The 19,676-nt window shown below is 43.0% G+C and overlaps 1 protein-coding gene across 3 annotated transcripts; it reads right to left on the bottom strand.

The window, feature by feature from the left end:
* Positions 1-1,479: 1,479 nt before the first annotated feature.
* On the bottom strand, positions 1,480-19,614 carry LOC134088271 (WD repeat-containing protein on Y chromosome-like). Of its 3 annotated transcripts, none has more exons than XM_062542193.1 (27): positions 19,340-19,614; positions 18,994-19,036; positions 18,684-18,819; positions 18,261-18,379; positions 17,095-17,198; positions 15,234-15,411; positions 14,176-14,293; positions 13,862-13,946; positions 13,547-13,671; positions 13,151-13,221; positions 12,671-12,801; positions 12,249-12,316; positions 11,805-11,953; positions 10,845-10,982; positions 9,464-9,571; positions 8,937-9,164; positions 8,339-8,409; positions 7,614-7,818; positions 7,134-7,325; positions 5,832-5,960; positions 5,251-5,466; positions 4,507-4,656; positions 3,943-4,114; positions 3,528-3,660; positions 2,902-3,070; positions 2,294-2,392; positions 1,480-2,121 (listed from the first exon to the last, which is right to left on the bottom strand). In XM_062542193.1, the coding sequence occupies exons 1-27, from the start codon at positions 19,381-19,383 to the stop codon at positions 1,885-1,887; spliced, it is 3,618 nt and encodes a 1,205-aa protein (XP_062398177.1). In that variant the 5' UTR covers positions 19,384-19,614; the 3' UTR covers positions 1,480-1,884. The 3 variants fall into 3 exon arrangements, with proteins under 3 accessions (XP_062398177.1, XP_062398179.1, XP_062398178.1); XM_062542195.1 differs by having other exon boundaries at positions 3,943-4,111; XM_062542194.1 differs by having other exon boundaries at positions 18,684-18,816.
* Positions 19,615-19,676: the final 62 nt, after the last annotated feature.

Below are 19,676 nucleotides of genomic sequence, written 5' to 3'. Positions count from 1 at the left end.
ATTCTCAGCCAGAGTCAAAGTATGAAACTAAGCTACTCAAAGACAAGACTGTGCCAGGCTGTGTCGGATAAAACAGTAGGCTACTGTAGCCTACTGTAGCCCACAGAGCAAGAGAGCTATGGTGTAACAGCCCTCAGAAACCACTGAATGACAATAGCCCTATAGTCAACACTTCACCCCCTGCAAATGAGACAGTGCATGGTGCCAATGCATCCTTTGAAGGGGAAAAATGAGATGCACACAGTGCTGTGAAAAGGCTTAACTAGACGTACAGCCTTACAAAATATGACCACTCAGTCCTGTACATCCTCTCTGCGAAAATAAATCACCCAATTAGTCTCCATCTCCTGCTTCATTCTCTACTCTAGTGACTTTTGTGCCTATGTGTGTACTGTATGCGCGTGCTTGCATGTGTGCCTGTGAGTATGTGTGCATATGTGTGTGTGTGTGTGAGAGAGAGAGAATGTGTGACAGTCCTGCCATAGCATCCTTTAGCAACCCTTCACTCAACACCACCATCTATAGGCCATGAGTCACTAAATGTACACATACATGTACATTAATTTATTTGATGCTTGCGTGGATGAAATTCCACAAAACTTGGCATACCCCTAGAGTCAGGTTAACCATACACATGAAATTTGGTGCGGTTAAGAGAATGTCAATGGGGCGGTGGTTGCAAATCACAATCACAAACTAGAAAAGCACTCAGAGAGCGTAAACCTCCGCCAAGCAAAAACATAACCGCCTCCTGGATCAAGATGGTGATACAGATCACTCCCAAAATAGAATCCGTCATTTCAGACCTTCCCCGAAAATGTAATTGAAATCCATCCATAACGTTTTGAGTAATCTTGCTTGCAAACAAACAAACAGACAGACAGACAGACAGACAGACAGACAGACAGACAGACAGACAGACAGACAAACAAACCCCGATGAAAATATAACCTCCTTGGCTGAGGTAAAAATGAGTGGTTATGGGCAGGATTGATGTGGGTCCTTGAGACCAACATTCCATAAAAAAATTTGCGGAAGCAAAACACTTTGACAATCCCTATATGACCGCTACGCAATCTTTGGTAGTGGCAGAGAAAGATCAGTAGTTTTTCTTTCTTTTTTCGTTTTTTCATTAGTTCTTTTTCAATCTGATACAGTCCCACAGTACAAATAACCTACATAATAAAGTGCCTTTATGGGAAGGTGCTAGTGCAAGAGGTTGTGTATAAAACATAAATGTGATAAAACACATCCCTTTGGGGAGCCTGTACAGTGTGCATGTTATTCTTTTGTCAGACAGACACAAGCCTGCTCTGACCAGTCAGACTCTACAGCTAAGAAGGTCAAGGATCCATATGATCAGACCTGCTTCAAGATAAAAATTCCTTAACTAATACCTCTGCAAGAGCATTGGGTGTCATGGTGTTAAAAGCAGATGAAAAGTCCACAAATAAAATCTTGGCATGAGTCTTTGGTTTCTCAAGAATAATAATGTAATGAATGCATTAAAGTCAGAATTGCATACCCCACCTCCCTGGAGGCTTGATAAGCAAATCACAGGGGGTCCTAAACATCATGTTGTAGGGCTGAATAAGAGGAGAAATGAACCTGTTCCACTGTATTTGTTTCCTCCTCCTGTAAGTGCATTACACAGGCCTGCTTATTATGAAGAATGCCTTCAAGATGTGCCTTTGCTAAACAACCCCCTGTTAGACTATTTTAATTGTTGCCATGGTAACAATTAAAGATAAGATCAAAGGGAGGATTCAAGATGGCCACACAGTGACCCCTGTGGCTGGAAGAGGTAAGGGGTTCATTGATTACAGTGAGAATAACTGCAACAAAGGCAAAACAGTAGGTTCAATAAACACAGGATAAATGACTTTATGACGCTTTGTCGTTACTTTGCAGACACCGTAGTATGATAATCTTTTTGCACAATTCCTTGGAAGCGCCCAAAAAACGTCTAGGAGCACGCCGGGCCGAACCCTTGAGCTTGGAGTTCTTGGTGCCATCTGCTCCCTCCTGTGTCTTCTGAAGCTGCTCCTTTAGCAGACTGGGCTCTGGAGGCTGGAGTATGGGCAGGAGGGACGTGCAGGGCATTTCCTTGTAAACTCTTAGCTGCAGAAGTGACAAAGAAGGAGTATTATAGCATTTAGCTTGACTCACAAAATAGAGAGAGAAGGTCAAAGAGGGTCACAATTAGGTCAAACCTAAGACAGATTTCATGCGCAAGTCAGAATAACACTACCACTATGATCGGTGAGCGACAGCGCTGTATAGTAGCCTATACCTGTTCACGGCTGCTGAAGGAAGATTGTAGATCAGGGGGATGGGTGGGCAAATGATGTCTGATTTTCTGTCTGTAAGTCTCCCCAAGAATGGTACTCTTCTGCAAAAATCAATAAATAACAAAATAAAATACTGTTTGACTTGGCTGATCTTGTTGCCCACAACGTTGGCCAGACACATACAAGTTTGTAATCAGAATTCCGAATTCAGCCATTACATCTACACTGCTCCAGTGCACAATAGAGTGACCTTAAAACAGAGATCTCGCAGTCACTCAAAAATGCATCTATGCTCACTGGTCAATTAAATAGTATAGCCCCCAGGGGAAATTGGTTGTGTGTTCTGAGTAAATTGTTGTCAATAAATGTAGGCTGCTGGGCTAAAAAAAATAATCAATTAATAGAATTGCTTTAGCAAAATAATATATATCGTACAACAATGTGATGGAAATACTCATGTTTCTCACAGAATGATTGTACATGTCAACAGAAACAGCTGCTTTGTCATTTAGAGTGCTTACAGTGCTTTAATTTTAATTGCTCACGTCTAGTGACTACTACCAAACATCATACAGCATCTCTGTGCTCCTGGATGGAGGCATGTACCGACCTGCTTGCCCTTCTCGGCCCACTTATCCCAGGTCTGTTCGATCTGTTGGTCCGTGTATTTGGCGATGCGCGGGTCAGTGGCTACCAGCTCTTGCAGGTTAACCGCGGTGCTGCACAAGGACGCCTGCTGGCGCTGTGTGGTCAGGGCGTGCAGAATCCGCCTGGCACCACTACAGACGGGGGCGAAAGGAAAACGAGAGATCGCTACATCAACAAAGATTAGGGGTTATATTTGCCACTGTTTGCATACAATGTGGCTTACGTCTACAGTATCCACACCTGAGAGATGGCAAAGCTGCAAATCAGTGGACCTTTGCCACCGAAGTCAAGTGATATAAATGATCCACTGTGGGCACACATACAGTAATTTCCTGTGTATAAGCCACATTGTGTATAAGCCGCAGGACAGTGTTTTATGCAAGTTAAAAGAAACAAAACCATATTAACACCTTATTAACTGCCCCCCTGTATTAACCTCATAGCTGAAGAAATTTTGCAAAATCAATGTATAAGCCGCGGCTAATAGTCGGGAAATTACGGGAAATTAAGTGTGATTGGGACAACAAGACATTAAGAGTCACCTTTTGCATTTTCTCTGTTTCAGTAACCTTTCTCATCCAGACTTACTTCCAGTGTGGTCTCCGGCCCTGGTTGAGCACCTTCAGTGTCTGGGAGGACCCTACCCTGCGGAGGTCTAGCGGCAGATCCCAGGGGAAAGCCTTCGGATCTCCCACACGCCACTGTGCCTGACCAAACGTACCTGAAAGGCATCCACCACCACTACAGTTCAGATTACAATGGGCTCATTCTTTTAACATTCAGGTAGTCTCTCAGTTAAAAAACACCATCAATTGATATGGTGTAAAACAATACTGTAAACTAAATATGTTCACATATGTCTTGTCAGGAGCACACACCCAGGCCCCAGGCCCCTTTCCGGATCCCACCCCTACTCTCTCTCCCATTCACTTCCTGTCTGTCTCTATCATTAAAGGCATAAAAAGGCCAAAAAAATGTACTAAAAAAAAAAAAAGAAACACACCCACATAGCCTCCAGCGATGGTCCACACACGCACGTTGCAGTCCAGGCTCGCCGTGACGATGAGGCAGAAGCGCTCCACGTACTCCAGACTGACGATGCTCTTGATGTGACAGCGCCAGGAGCTCAGCAGTGGAGGGGGCACCAGGGACACGGCCCACCCATCAATCACCTGCTGGGGGGGAAATGCACATGTGTTCACGTAAACGCACACCAATATTTTAGACACGGAAAGTAATAGACCAAAAATTAGACGGGACAATATGACTACCACATGAGACAGAGATCTGCAAATTAAGATAAGATAAAAAAAAAAAAAAACTTATCTTCATTCAATAAATCTTGTCAAGTGAAATGAGCTTGCAGCATGGACAGATAATTTCACTTGTTTTGAGTACCTTTTACCTCAGATTTAGTGTTTTTATCTTGTTTTTAGACACCCCTTTTTTTGCAGTGTAGCTATTTAAGAGAGCTCTGACCACCAAATGAACGGTAGCCTACATTCAAATGAAGTACGTTTCTATCTGCTCTTTAAAGCACCCTCCCCACTCCCACCCCCAGCCTTACCTCTGTGGGATCCTGGGTCACTAGCCTGCGTGGCCCCTCCAGGTTGCAGTACTTGGGGATGAGACTGGGCAGGTGGACGTCTCCTTGCTGTTGGCCCAGGCCGTCCTGCTCTCCCTGCATGCAGTAGCAGTACCTCCCAATGTCCCACAGCTGTGGACAGGCACAGAGCAGAAACGTCCTCAGTGGAGGAAAAGACTTTCCAGCAGCAACGTCCTAATTTAGCAAGTTTGTAGGGGCAGCCGTGGCCTACTGGTTAGGGATTTGAGCTTGTAGCCGGAGGGTTGCCGGCTCGATCCCTGACCAGCCCGCGGCTGAAGTGAAGTGCTCTTGAGGAAGGCACCTAACTGTGTGTTCACTTCACTTCACTGTTGGTTCACTGTGTGCTGTGTGTGTTCCCTAATTCACGGATTGGGATAAATGCAGAGACCAAATTTCCCTCACGGGATCAAAAGACTATATATACTATACTTAGATTGACAACACATTTAGAGTTATGAAAATGAATATCACTGCCCAGCCTAGCAATTGTCTCTGTACTGTATGTAGGTGAGAGGTAAACTGTCAAATGCAAATATCCCAGAAGTGATAGTTTGCATATGCTTTACATGACCCCTTAATGAGGAATCATCTTCCCAGAAACACCATCCTACACACATGAAAATCCACCATCCCACAGACATAGTATCTGTCTAAGCTCTTTAAGCAGTCTAAGCTCACTGATCTCAGCCTTCCAGACGAGCTCACCATGATGTATCCCTGGCTGTCCCCAGTGAGCAGCATCTGGTTGTGCAGATCAGTGGACATGGAGCTGATGGACGCGCTGTCTCCGTGCACCGATTTAAACTTGCCCAGCAGCCCCCCCTGGTGGTGGATGGACCAGGCGTAGATGTAGCCATCGGCAGCACTGGTCAACAGGATGGCAGTGTCCGGACTCCGCTCACGTGTGCCCAGGAAGAGAGCCTGATGAGTGGGGAACACGTCAGCTACCGTAATTTCCCAACTATTAGCCGCAGCTTATACATGGATTTAGCAAAACTTCTTCTGCTATGAGGTTAATACAGGGGGGGCAGTTAATAGGGTGTTAATATGGTTTTGTTTCTTTTAACTTAGCATAAACTTAGCATAAAACACTGTCCTGCGGCTTATACTGTACATAATGCGGCTTATATGCGGGAAATTACTGTAGAGGCGCTTGAAGACAACACCTCTGTTTCAAGTGTTACATTGAGATGAAGCAAGCGAATCAGCAGTAGTGTGTGTGTGGGTGTGGGTGTGTGTGTGTGTGTGCATGTTTGTCATTCAGACTGAATAAGTGAACATGAGACCTTCTCCACAGCGAGGCGAGGTCTCTCCAGCTCCTCCTCGTCGATGGGCACAGGTTTAGCCTTCTTCTCCTTCGATTTTGGTGTTGCTGACTTAGGGGACGTGTTATTCTCCACTTCCTCTTTGATTTCCTGTTAGTTACAGAAATAAGTGTAGCTGAAGTAAAACATCCAATATAGCCTTCAGAGAACTTATTATGTATTATGCATGGGATTTTTTATTGAAAGAAAGATCGTAAGCAAATCTTCTGACAGGCAAAGATATCATCTCTGAAGGACCAAACTGAACACTTCACAGTATATAAAAATTAACTTTTTTAACATTCAAAATTTGTCAATGTTTGTTGATGTCAATTTGTCAACTTTAACTTTTAGCAGATAATGCATACAGGTATACATAAGTATAAATGAGGGTTGAAAGACTCAGGATTTGAGTATGACATGTACAGTACACACAAGAGCATAGATATACAGTGGCTATAGTAAGTATTCATACCCATGCTAAAGTTGACTAAAAAGAGGAATATAAAATCATCTTTTGAGAATTGATTGTAATGCCTTAATTAAAAAAATGAGTAAAAATCAAACCGCTAAGGACACTAATTTTCTTTGTGATTGAAGAATGTATCGTAAATAGATAAATGTTCTTCCTTAAATACAGGGAGCATAAGTAATTGACCCCTATGTTAAATTCCCATAGGAGCAGGAGGATTTTTTATATGTTTTTATTTTTAAAGGCCAGCTATTTCATGGATCCAGGATATTATGCATCCTGATAAAGTTCCCTTGGCCTTTGGAATTAAAATAGCCCCACATCATCACATACCCTTCACCATAGCTAGAGACTGGCATGGTGCTTTTTTCAGTTAGCCTATTAGCCTGTTTGATTTGCATTGAGCTCAATGAGCATCAAACAGGCTAATAGGCTAACTGCATAATGCATAATATCCTGGATCCATGAAATAGCTGGCCTTTAAAAATAAAAACATATAAAAAATCCTCCTGCTCCTATGGGAATTTAACATAGGGGTCAATTACTTATGCTCCCTGTATTTAAGGAAGAACATTTATCTATTTACGATACATTCTTCAATCACAAAGAAAATTAGTGTCCTTAGCGGTTTGATTTTTACTCATTTTTTGAATTAAGGCATTACAATCAATTCTCAAAAGATGATTTTATATTCCTCTTTTTAGTCAACTTTAGCATGGGTATGAATACTTACTATACCCACTGTATACACTACAGTACGTATATATATGTATAAGTCTATGCATGAAAGCCTGGGTTATGTCATCACTGACCTGCGTGACCTCAGTCTGTCGGCTGCTTGTCCGTGTTGCCTGGGGAGACGGGGTGCGGGAATGAGTCTCACTGTGGCCCTCAGGACCTTCCACTTCATCCTCATCCTCATCCTCATCGGACACCCTGCTCAGTGCCGACGAGCAGGACTCTGACACCTTACAGGCCTCAAGGCTCCGGCTGAAGTCAATCACCTGCAGACACAGTGGATGGAAAACTGAAGCCAGATCCAAGGAGGAAGAGAGGTTATAGAACCTGCAGCTCAATCAATAATCAATAATCCATCACAGATCATCAAGGGGTCATTACACACAGTCAGTGGATGCTTCTGTTGTCCTGTAAACTAAAGGATCTGGTCACAAATGTCTGCTGTAAAATGTGATGTATTAAGTGTTTTCAAAATAATACATCAATGTTACGGAAGAGGACAGGAAACAACGCTGAGTTCAAAATGGCGCCTAGAATCAGTGTGGGCTGCTCACCCGATTCGGCATGAGCGGTCGGGGGCTCTCCAAGGCGTTGAAGCGACAGAAGGCCCGGCCCGAGTCAATGTTCCACACGATGATGTCGCCACTGTAGGAGGCGGTGACCAGCATCTTGTTGCCGTGGTGATGCATGGAGTAGATGTCCTCGGTGTGATACTGGTTCCACACGCGGTACTCCATCTCCATGTCCTCCTTCACATCTCTGAAGAGTCAGAGTGGTTCATTCATTAGATTCATTAATTAGATTGATTCATTCATGATTCATTAGAGTCATTTCCCTATGTGAACAATATCTTACACCCAAGAAGTGAGCTAGATTACAACTATTCACTCCCCTATCCCCCTCTTGCTATGTTTTGTCTTTATCAGATCAGCCCAAACCATAATGTGTGGCTGTATGGAGCAAAAATACATTGTTTTTAATCCAAGAGGTGTTAAAAATGAACTTAATAACAAATGAATCTTTTGTTATTAATTCACAAATTAATACATACTTTCAAACCAGGTCATAATGATATGGAAATGAAAGGATATAATTTGGAAAAAAGGGCGGCTTATCAAACATGATGCCTGGAATACGTCAACAGAATGTGTTACTTTTTAATGTGTCGGATGGTGGGGGTACGCGAGCCAAGTCAGGATGTAAAAGGTACTGTAGTATGCGGGGATAAAAGTTTAGGAAACACTGTTCTACGGGATGCAGAAAGAACACATGTACTCACAAATACCACATGACTCTCTTGCTCCAGCCAGACACATAGATCCGCTGGTTTATGTACAGGATCCCCGTCACCTGGGATGACCACAAGAGAGACCAGGCACACACTCGTAAAACTAAACTGTTCACAGTATTTTAACTTCTTTACTGCCTTTCTATTGTGAGTAGACATTTACTTTAGTTCCAAAATATCGCATTTGAACAGTTAAACATTGTGTTTATGTTTCTTGAAAAAACGATTAATGGTATTATGATAATTAATTATTGGATGAATGATGTCCTATTTTTCACAGATGAAAGTAGTCATGTAGATTTCTAAGGTGTGGTCTGATGTTTCCAGACAGTTCACAGTATGATTAGGTTCAAGGGAAACAAAGTTTGTTGATTACAGACACTACAAAATACATAAAAAAAAAAAACATACATAAATTGTGAATGATAGCCATAATGAAATATCTAAAAATGAAAGAAAGCAAAGAAAGACAATACAATAAATGAAAATATCCACAAGTGTTGATATTACAGTAAGCATAGAACATCTCCTCAATGACCAACAGTGTCTTCCAGTACACATAAATGAGAGATTATTTGTGGTATAGGACCTCATTTTCGTCGAGCACAGGGAGCGTGAGCAACAAGGCTCCATTGTTGAAGTTCCACAGACGGATAACTCCGTCTTTGGATCCGGTGATGAGTCGCCTCTCGGGTCCATCAAACGACATGGCAGTCACTTCCACAGCTTTTTCTGGGGATGTCAGGAACTGCATGACCTTGTCACCGGTCAGGATATCCCACACGCTAACCACACCATTATGACACCCGCTCACCACCTACACAGACAGAAGGGGTCAGCAGCTGTTACCTCTAATCTACTGTAATCATTACATGTAAACACCTCTGTAGAGTGAGTTAGATAACAGTCATTTAGTTTATACTAACCTTTTTCTAATGAATCATTTCTGTTCTACCTCAGAGATCAAACAAGGGTCAGAAAAATACCCCATTGTCCTCAACTACTTAATGTGTCATGCCCATTACATTCATCTAACCAAGAGACCAGTATTACTATGGACTACTGAAATCCTGTTACACTTGCGATCCTACGGAACTCATTATTAGAGGACCTGACCTGTTTGAAGTTGCAGTTGTAGAGCGCGGTACATAGAGAATTCTCATGGGACGTCTTTAGCTTATCAAGATTGTCCACGTCATCAACCACTCCATGAAGAACCCCTATCTGTGGGAGGCCGTGAAGACACATTCACATTTCCTGTGTATTAGCTGCATTGTGTATAAGCTGCAGGACAGTGCTCTATGCAAGATAAAATAAACGAAACCATATACAGTGGGTATAGTAAGTATTCACACCCATGCTAAAGTTGACTAAAAAGAGGAATATAAAATCGTCTTTTGAGAATTGATTGTAATGCCTTAATTCAAAAAATGAGTGAAAATCAATGAGCTCAATGAGCATCAAACAGGCTAATAGGCTAACTGGAAAAAGCACCATGCCAATCTCTAGCTATGGTGAAGGGTATGTGATGATGTGGGGCTATTTTAATTTCAAAGGCCAAGGGAACTTTATCAAGATGCATAATATCCTGGATCCATGAAATAGCTGGCCTTTAAAAATAAAAACATATAAAAAATCCTCCTGCTCCTATGGGAATTTAACATAGGGTCCAATTACTTATGCAACCTGTATTTAAGGAAGAACATTTATCTATTTACGATACATTCTTCAATCACAAAGAAAATTAGTGTCCTTAGCGGTTTGATTTTTACTATTTTTTTGAATTAAGGCATTACAATCAATTCTCAAAAGATTATTTTATATTCCACTTTTTAGTCAACTTTAGCATGGGTGTGAATACTTACTATACCCACTGTAAATACCATTTTAACTGCCCCTATGTATTACTGTAATTAGCCTAGAAAATCCAGACCCTGGAAATCTTTCAGATTAAACATACAATACAATACCTATCTACTGAGTATGATCTGCATCTACTTAAACAATATCCACTTATAGACAGGTCATTTGCTAGAATTATTGGGCCTAGTTTTTGGTCAAAGTATACGGCGGCCATATTGAATTTTCGGCCAAAATTTAACATGCCCCAAGTCTTAATCTGTTCCAATAGGGGTTCTGACCAGGAATCCATTGAGAAAACTTTGACCAAAAACTAGGCCCAATAGTTCTAGCAAATGACCTGTCTATTAGTATTGTTAGGTGTGTCATGTTGTACGACAACACACTGTCGTAATGATTAGTAATGTCAGGTTGCACTGTGACCCAGGACTAATAGCATTCAAGCTTCAACACAGAGGAAACCCTAGGTAGCAATTAATACTTTATCAATCAATACAACACCTATCTACTCAGTATACGCTGAACAATTGAACAATATGCCCGCTTAATTTAGTCCGTACACAAAAGAACCTGCCCACCTACGACAACACACTGTCATAATTAATGATTAGTAATGCCAGGTTGCTCTGTGACCCACCACAAAGGTGCCCATGACCAGCGTGTGTGTGTCCGTGTTGTAGTGGATGCTGTAGATGGGGAAGCGGCCCATGGGCATGTTCCTGGAGTGGATGTTCTGCAGGCAGGCACAGTCCTGCAGGTCCCACACACGCACGTTCTGGGGGCAGACAAAAAAACAAACAAACCCAAATAGGGGTTTTTACCCAAACTTAATTTTTTGCCCCCCCCAGCTGTGGCGCAACTGGCTGGCCCTGCACTGCATGCCGGCGACCCAGGTTTGATTCCTGCCCCGTGGTCCTTTCCGGATCCTACCCCTACTTTCTCTCCCATTCACTTCCTGTCTCTCTCCACTGTCCTATCATTAAAGGCAATAAATAAATAAACAACCTGATTTGTACAGTGGATAAGCAAGAGCTACACAATTATTTGACCTGGCTAAATGGAATAGGACCGTACCTTAAGAAGCGCAATAAGGCAAGTGCAAACGGCCAACAGTGCAAAGACAATACCAGTGAAATAATAGAACACTGTTCATCTGAAATATAAAACGGTACATGAAAATAGAAATTATAGTATTTATAACCAACCTTCCTGTTGGTTATAAATACTTATTTTTTGTAACTACGGCTTGAGCCTAGGGTAAGCACTGCAACCGTCGGCTTCAGGTACCTAACCCTGAGCTTAACCCTGAGCTTAACCCTGACCTAACTGTGCTAACTGTGCTGTACCTAACTACCTGCCTTCCGTGCAGCGCTGCCTGGAAGACGACGTTGGGGGCTTAGAACACCAAAAGAGGACATTTTTGTCTGTGAAGCACACCCTGAAGAAGGCTGCTTATGCCGCCACGCGTGGGTTGCTTCTCCCTGTTTTTAACTTTTCATTATGAAATAGGCAGATAAATAACGTTTTTTTTTTTTTAAAGAAGAGTGCCTTGGATTTCCTTTTTTTTCCAACCAAAACGCATAATTTGGAATCAAACCTTATCTTTGGAGATGCTGATGATTTTGTTAATTTGGCCGTTGACAGAGATGAAAGTGACCGCAGTGGAGTGACCCTTCATCTGGCTGGTGGCACAGTTGGTGACGTAGGGATTCCACACCCTCACGATCCGGTCAAAGCCTCCAGTCACTGAAGGAGAGGGCCACCAGTTACATCAGCTACACACTCCTCATCCTCAATCCTAATTTGCTGAATCACTTTTGTTTATGTTCATGGTATTTGGCAGACACTTTTGTCCAAAGCGACTTATAGCAAATGAAGACTACATTAGTTAAAAATAATCATTTCAAATAGAGTTGAAAACCCTACATTAAGCATGATAATACTAGCAATAATACCCAACAATATCAATAATCATAACAGTATCAAATATCATCAATGAAGATGGTTACCATATTAACTTATTCTAGGTAAGTTAACTTGCCTATGATGTTGAACTCTGCAGAGTAATCAAAACACAGGATCCCTTTCCTTAGCTGAAAGGCAGAGTTACTGAGAGAAATAGAACACAAGGAAGTACAACTGTGTGTCAATATCACATTTTAATGAACTTAACCTCATTTATATAAGTGTGCAGAAAGTGGCATTTAATAAAACTATCAACGCTCATAATATATATCTCAATGGCATTTCTTTGAAGCTACTATGTGTCACATAACAGTGTTGTGACCATTTCATTCAGGACAGACAAGACTCTATGACAGTCCAAGTCTGCTACAGATTTGTGTCTTAAAGTTTGTTGTACACCGAGTACTGGTTAATGAGTGAGCCTGTCACAAGCACACCAATTCCACTGGGTGTTATGTGGCAGGTGGTGGGGGGAATAGAAGGACTGAGGAGACCTACTTGACTTTGGCCTTGTGTGAGTGGGGAATGCTGGTCAACACCATGGCAGTTTGGTCAGACGTACAGCAGGTGGCGACAGCGTTCAGCTCTGGCAGGAAGCGGATCTGATGGCACCATGAAGTGTGCAAGGCCTAAAAGAGAGGAACAACAGAGAGAGAGAGAGAGAGAAAGAGAGAGAGAGAGAGAGATATGTAAAATGGGAAGTTGGAAGACAGTGAAACCATTGTGCATAAATTGTTAGAATGTTAGAATATAGAAATGAGAAACAGTTATGGAGGCACACAAAGACACAGGAAGACACAACCATCTCTCCCTGTTTATCTGCCAACACATGTCCATAACATACAGCACACGTACAATTCTCATAGAAAAGATGACATGCGCTGTTGAGGAACTTTCATTCAAGAATAATAGAATAAACCCCATCTACAGAAAGACATAGAGACACCACTGTAAGTGAGAGACAAGTCACTCCCTCACCACTTTGAAGCACAGGTAATAATTGGAGGTGTTCTTAAACAGTGCTGGAACAGCCAGTCGAGTTCTGCCCCCTAAAATAAACAACAACGTAAGAAGCAAATTTAGAGTTGTTTGGACTTACATATACGTATATAAGCATACATATACAGCACCCTCCACAATTATTGGCACCCCTGGTTAAGATGTGTTCTTTAGCTTCTAATAAATTCATTTTTTTTCCAAATAATATAGGACCACAATAAAAAAAAGCGTAAAATCCAACCTTTAATACAAGTGCATTTATTTAGAAGGAAAAAAATCCCACATTAAGAAATAATTATTCTTCATAAAATCACCAATTGTGGAGGGCGCTGTACATACTCAAATTAATGGTTACTTACAACATATAGCAAGTACCTGGTTTTATAGATTTAATGGCTCCGCTATTGAAAAGCCCGTTTTGTAACACGTTGTGTGAGATAAAAACAGAGATGGCGCCATCCGCATCTCCAGCGCAGAACACTCCTTTGGTTCCATCCGACCTGCAGGGCAGACATGACCCGAGACAACAACGGAAGACAACAATGGAAGCTGGAATAATGCAGAAATCCGCAGGAATGGTGTTTTAACATGGGAGATGGAATTCACTGTAGGCCTACAATGTACAGTAATACTCTATTACTGTGATGTTTAAGACACTACATCCTACTCTTTTGGATCAACACAACCTACCAGTAGTCCATGACCACCACATATCCCTCTAGGCCAGTGAGGGAGAACACAAGGTCACATTTATTGGCGCTGATGTCAAAGAATTCTGAAAATACACACGCACGCATGCACACACACACAGACACACACAGACACACACAGACACACACAGACACACACAGACAGACACACACACACACACACACACACACACACACACACACACACACACACACACTTAATTATGCGGGTTCTTCAAATCATGCTCCAGAGCCCCCTGGCTAAATACTTGATGTAAGTGTAGACGGTGCACCCAGTCAGTTGCACACACACACCCACGTCTCGTCCAGTAGAGGCCAGGGCCAGCAGGTTCAGGTTGCTGAGGCAGATCATGTCCGTCACCCAGATCTGCTGGGAATGAGAAGTAAGCTGGGTGCGCTTCAGGTGGTCCAACTGAGGGAGGCAAAGACAGAGAGACACAGACACACAAGGAGAGAGAGAATGTGTGTTTCCCATGTTTCATATAGTACATACAAAAATGTATTTCCAGAAAAATTCATCAGAAGACTTAAATTTAGCACACAGAAGTTGATGACCATGTTTTTGCACTCAAAATATGACTATATGCTATCCTCCATTTGTTTGAATAGGAGTGGTGCTTAAATGAATTCGATCACATAAATTCAATTGGGCAGCTCAGATCAAAGGACGCCATCTTCAACTGTTGATTCAGTGGTGCTTAATGTGTTTATGCAGCTGATGTCTATGTGCCAGGCACACTCCTCCGCTGATCTCTGAACAGCTCAGAGACCAGACAGACAGACAATCGGAGCCTTTGGCAGCCTGCTAGCGGCAAAATGACAGCGGGGAGCAGTTAGCGGCGACGAACGCAGCCCCGTCCGTCACGAGCGCCCTGCGTGAACAGCTGTCGCAGTGGCCTGTGCTTGTCCACTGGCCGCACACTGTCCACTGCAGCTCAGCTGGCGTAGCGTGGCGTAGCGCAGCGTGGCGCTAGCGGTGGTGATTTATCTGCATGGCAGATGTCCTAATCCGCCCAGGCACTGGGGCATCAGTACTAAAACCAAAAACGGGTGTCTGTCGGGCAGGGATGGGGTGGGATGGGATGCTTTGGACAAAGGCGTCTGCTAAATTACTATAACCATAACCATAACCATAACCATAAGCATGCAGCATCGTGGGGTGGATGCTGAGAGCTGAGACAAACTGGTTCTGCTGGGAGCCATTCAGTAGTGTCATCCTCTAAATGGCTCACAAACATTTTCTTTTGGGCTGAGAGTATATATGACACAGACAAAAAATAGGCAAATCTTCAGACACACAACCACACACACACACACACACACACACACACACACACACACAGGGGACTGACATTGATGGTGCGGGTGAGCTTGAAGCGCTCGCTCCAGTAGTTGAGGATGCCATCGCGGCTCACGGTCAGGTAGCGTCCCAGCTGCATGCGGGTCTTTGGCACGTCCCTGCCCTTCTTGTCAGCCTGCAGGGACTGGAAGGGATGAAACTGGATCCGCACGATGGGCTCACAATGGGCACTGCGGACAAACACAAACCACTCACAGGGGGCACTAAGGATGCGCAATATCTACAAACACACAAACAGCTTACAGCAGGCACTGAGCATGCAAATATACACAAATACACAAATAGCTCACAGTAGGCACTGAGAATGAACATATCCACAAATAGCTCACAGTGGTCACTGAGGATGCACATATCCACAAGTACACAAACACAAATGACTGACAGCGGCCAATGAGGCAAAAACAAACAGCGCACCGTTGGCCTGAGGATGCACATAACCATAAATATACAAACGCATACACTGGTGAAACACCAAAGTCATGCTGCAGGATTAGATACTGTAGATAGATATGATTGATAGAAATGGACAGTGTACATTTTCATAATATAGCATCAGAATCTATGTTTTTGCGCTCCATATTGTAAACTGGTTTTCCTTCAGTACAACAACACACACAAACAAGCTTCATAATGACATCACAGTCATAATATGTCATTCTTATAATCCTAATCACACAAAAGGTCTAACTTTCACAGCCATGTTGACATGTTTCTTTTAACTTGCATAAAACACTGTCCTGTGGCTTATACACAATGCAGCTTATATGCGGGAAATTACTGTAATCACACAAAAGGTCGAACTTTCACAGCCACGTTGACATGTGATGTGATGTGCTGTGTGTATTTCAGTGTGTCCCTTAATGTCCCTGTGGTGAGAGAGTGTGCCCAGAGGGCCAAGCGCTGCCGAGATCTGAGATCTGATCTGATCTGTATTCACGGCGCGTCCTGCCTCAGACAGAGATCACTTCCTCAAACGCCGACTGCAGTCTGCAGCCGCTGCTGAGCCATTAAGTGCACAGTCAGGGCATGTGTCATCTCTGGCTGGGAAGGACACACACACACACACACACACACACACACACACACACACACACACACACACACACACACACACACACACACACACACACACACACACACACAAACACACACACAAACACACGCATGTCTACATACAGACAGGTCACAGCCATGGAAAAGGAGGGCAGTGAATCATTCTCACTGACAGAGAGGGCAAAGCGCCTGTGACACATATGGACAAAAGTGAACAGATATCTCTTTGTATACAAGCCAGAAATATCCTCAGGAACCTCATGCACATGGTAGCATTCAGATATAGCTAAAGTCTATAACGCATATTATGTGACTAAGGAGGTATGGATTCAGATGATATTTTAAGAACAATTCATATGGGAAGGATTTTTGTTTACTCTGAACTGGAAGTAAAACTAAAGAGGGAAGTGAGTTTAAGATTAAAGCCAAAACTGGACCACAGGAGTCAGAGAGGGGAGTCAGACAGAGTGGAAGTTATTAATGACGGAGAGAGACAGAGGGGAGATGGCAAGGGTAATGAGTCAGCCACCAGGAAATCCATAAAGCCTATCTCATCTCTCCAGGCAAGAGCCTACAGGTCTCCAGACGAGGATAACGATGAGAGAACTCCGCCTGCCGTTTGTCGTCCCCACCCTCCATCAATCTGTCCAGCCACCCATCATTCCACCAGCCCTCTCCAGGCCTCCACTCTTCCCTGTTCCCTTTCAATGCATCCATTCATCCGTCTGTTCAATAACATAAATCCTACATTATTATCAGCGTGTCTAGCACGGCACGTCCCCAGCAGAGAGGACACTCACACAGGGACCACCTTCAAAGGCTTGGGGAAGTAGAGGGGTCTGTTCTGCTTCTGCAGGGAGTCTTTCTCTCGATACTCCAGCAACATGTAGTTCAGGTACTCATCCTAAGGTGACACAAAAGCACCGTTATGATTTTTATATACAGAGGCTGTTACACTGCAATTCTAAAGCATCATTAGCTGTTTAATATTATTTTACCATACTACACTTGATTGGTAAATGTTGAATATAATGTGTCTGATACTGATAAGCCATTTCAGCAAGTTTCAAAATCGCAAAATGGCACATTCACTGTAGAGACTAAAGATTTTGTACAGGTAAGTAACAAGAAATTCTATTGTATTGTTGAGAATACCCTCTGTAATAGGGAAGCTAGTCTTCTCTGTGTGATGACTTGACAAAATGAAAGCCTCATTAAAACTAAATGAGTGTCAGTCTTATAAAGGACACTAAGAAAATCAACATTTTTACATCATTGTCTTAATAGGTAGGCTGCTCTATCTAGCTGTCTGTCTGACTGATGCAGTTTCAAAGAAATGTTGGGGGTTTGCATTTCTTCACCAAGTGAATCCCTTCATCTCTTTTGGAAAACCTCCGCTCCCTTATCTGAGAGAGAGCCCAGCCTCCCTGATCTATGGCTCTGTCTAAGAAAAGGGGTGGGGGTGAAGGCATTAGTGCTGGCCTGTCATAAATAATGAATGTGGGGGGCAGCTGGCCCGTTTGACTCATTCTCTGCTCTCTGCGACCTGGGGGGTGGGTGCACGTGCCGATATTCTATGACATGCATAGCCAGGCATGGATACACCCCTAGCCCTCTCTCTCACACACACACACCCACACACTTATTTACATGCATCGCAGAGCTTACATCTTTAGCTCAACTTTGACTTTATTTACAAACAAGGAAGGAATAATTATGGGGGGAAGCGTAAGGTTATTCATAAAGGTCTGAATCTTATATTAACAACATAGCCATTGTTAACAGTGTAAAAAGGGGACTAAAAGGGGAACTGATATTTTTGTTTAAGTTACCCTTAGGAAACAAGCGAAAACAAGCCCATAAGAAAGGCATGAACTCTTGAGAGAGAGAGACAAGGAGAAAGACAGCCTGCAGTGATATGTTAAATATGTGAGAACAGTTGATGTTGTTGAAACAAGACACCCACCCAATCTACAGTGCCGTCACAGTTTGTGTCCACTTTCATGAAGATGATGTCCACGTCCTCGTCCTCTACTTTCCCCATGATCTTCTTCATGGCGTCTCGGAACTCCTCCATATCCAGACCTGATAGAATGCAACGTCGATCAACAAGCAGGACACACCAGGAGAGGGATAGAAATAGCAGGAGAAAAAAGCAAGGGCAAGGGAACGAGATGGAGCCAACGGTCAGAGAGTGAAAGATAATGAGAACCCTAAGGAAGCTAGACAGGTCTCATTATGCTCTCCTTTCTTTCTTTAGGCTCCTTTGCCTGAAAAAATGACGTTGATTAATTCAATATTTCTAAAAAGGGAAAAAAAGCACTGTGGCTTCTAGGGGCCCATGACAGAATAAGAGCATGCGTATGTATGTTGTGGGGGTTTGACTGGCCTCCTCCTCCGTCCGTGTCGGCCTCGTGGAACATGGCCTCGATGCGCCGGAGGTGCTCGTCGTTGATCTGCTCCTCCACGCGGCCCTGACCTCGCTTCTCACCCTCGTGCGACGACTCGCCGGCATGCTGCTGCTGCTGAGGACAGAATGTGGCGGGGAGGAGAGACGAGCGGCACCTCAATGTTTCGTCTCGGTAGCTCAATTCATTGTGAATTCAATTGTGAGAGCCAGAGACACACCCACTTGCTAACCATTCCCATCAGATAATGGTTTTTCATCAGATAACTGATGGTTTTTACAGTCAAAGTACCTGAGCTCCATTGGTTTTATGCCGAACTCCATCTGTTGAGGAACTGATATCAGACATGCAAACAGTCAGTGGCAACATTTCCCTCAGCTGTAAATAATATACTTTATTTCCATAAAACAATGTTGGGTGTTGTTACAGAAATATCAATCCAATAAGGGAGAACAGACAGGAAAACCCAAACTAACTTAATATACGCTGTGAATGTGTGTGTATATAAGTAAATAGTTCAGATCAGTTTTGTAGTGTTCAGGAATCTGATTGCTGAAGGTAAGTCTAAGTGCTTAAAAGCATGACAATGCATATTTACAGATTAAGACAAAAGGCCCATCAATGATAAATGACTCACCTAGTGTCCGTGTTAGAGTTGTCATTGATCGCAACACTTCCCATGATCTCTAAGGCCTCAGATTACTGCCTTTCAAGGAATAGGACATGATCAAAGTAGAACAGAATGGACCAATTCCAGAATGTTTTACACATAGATGAGGTCACTGAGGAAGAACATGGTTTGTGACCATGTCATTGAACAGAGGAACATTCCATTTCTCCATTCTATTTCAGTTTTGAGGACCAAGTTTAAGCAGAATATCTTAGGAATGAGGAGGCATTATAGGAACCCTAAACATGAATCTTAACACATCTACCCAACATTTAAATTGGTCTTTTGTTCAACAACTGACTCT

Source organism: Sardina pilchardus, chromosome 7 (genome assembly GCF_963854185.1).
Source record: "Sardina pilchardus chromosome 7, fSarPil1.1, whole genome shotgun sequence".
Lineage (NCBI taxonomy): Eukaryota > Metazoa > Chordata > Actinopteri > Clupeiformes > Clupeidae > Sardina > Sardina pilchardus.
This window is presented reverse-complemented; position numbering and strand designations above follow the sequence as displayed.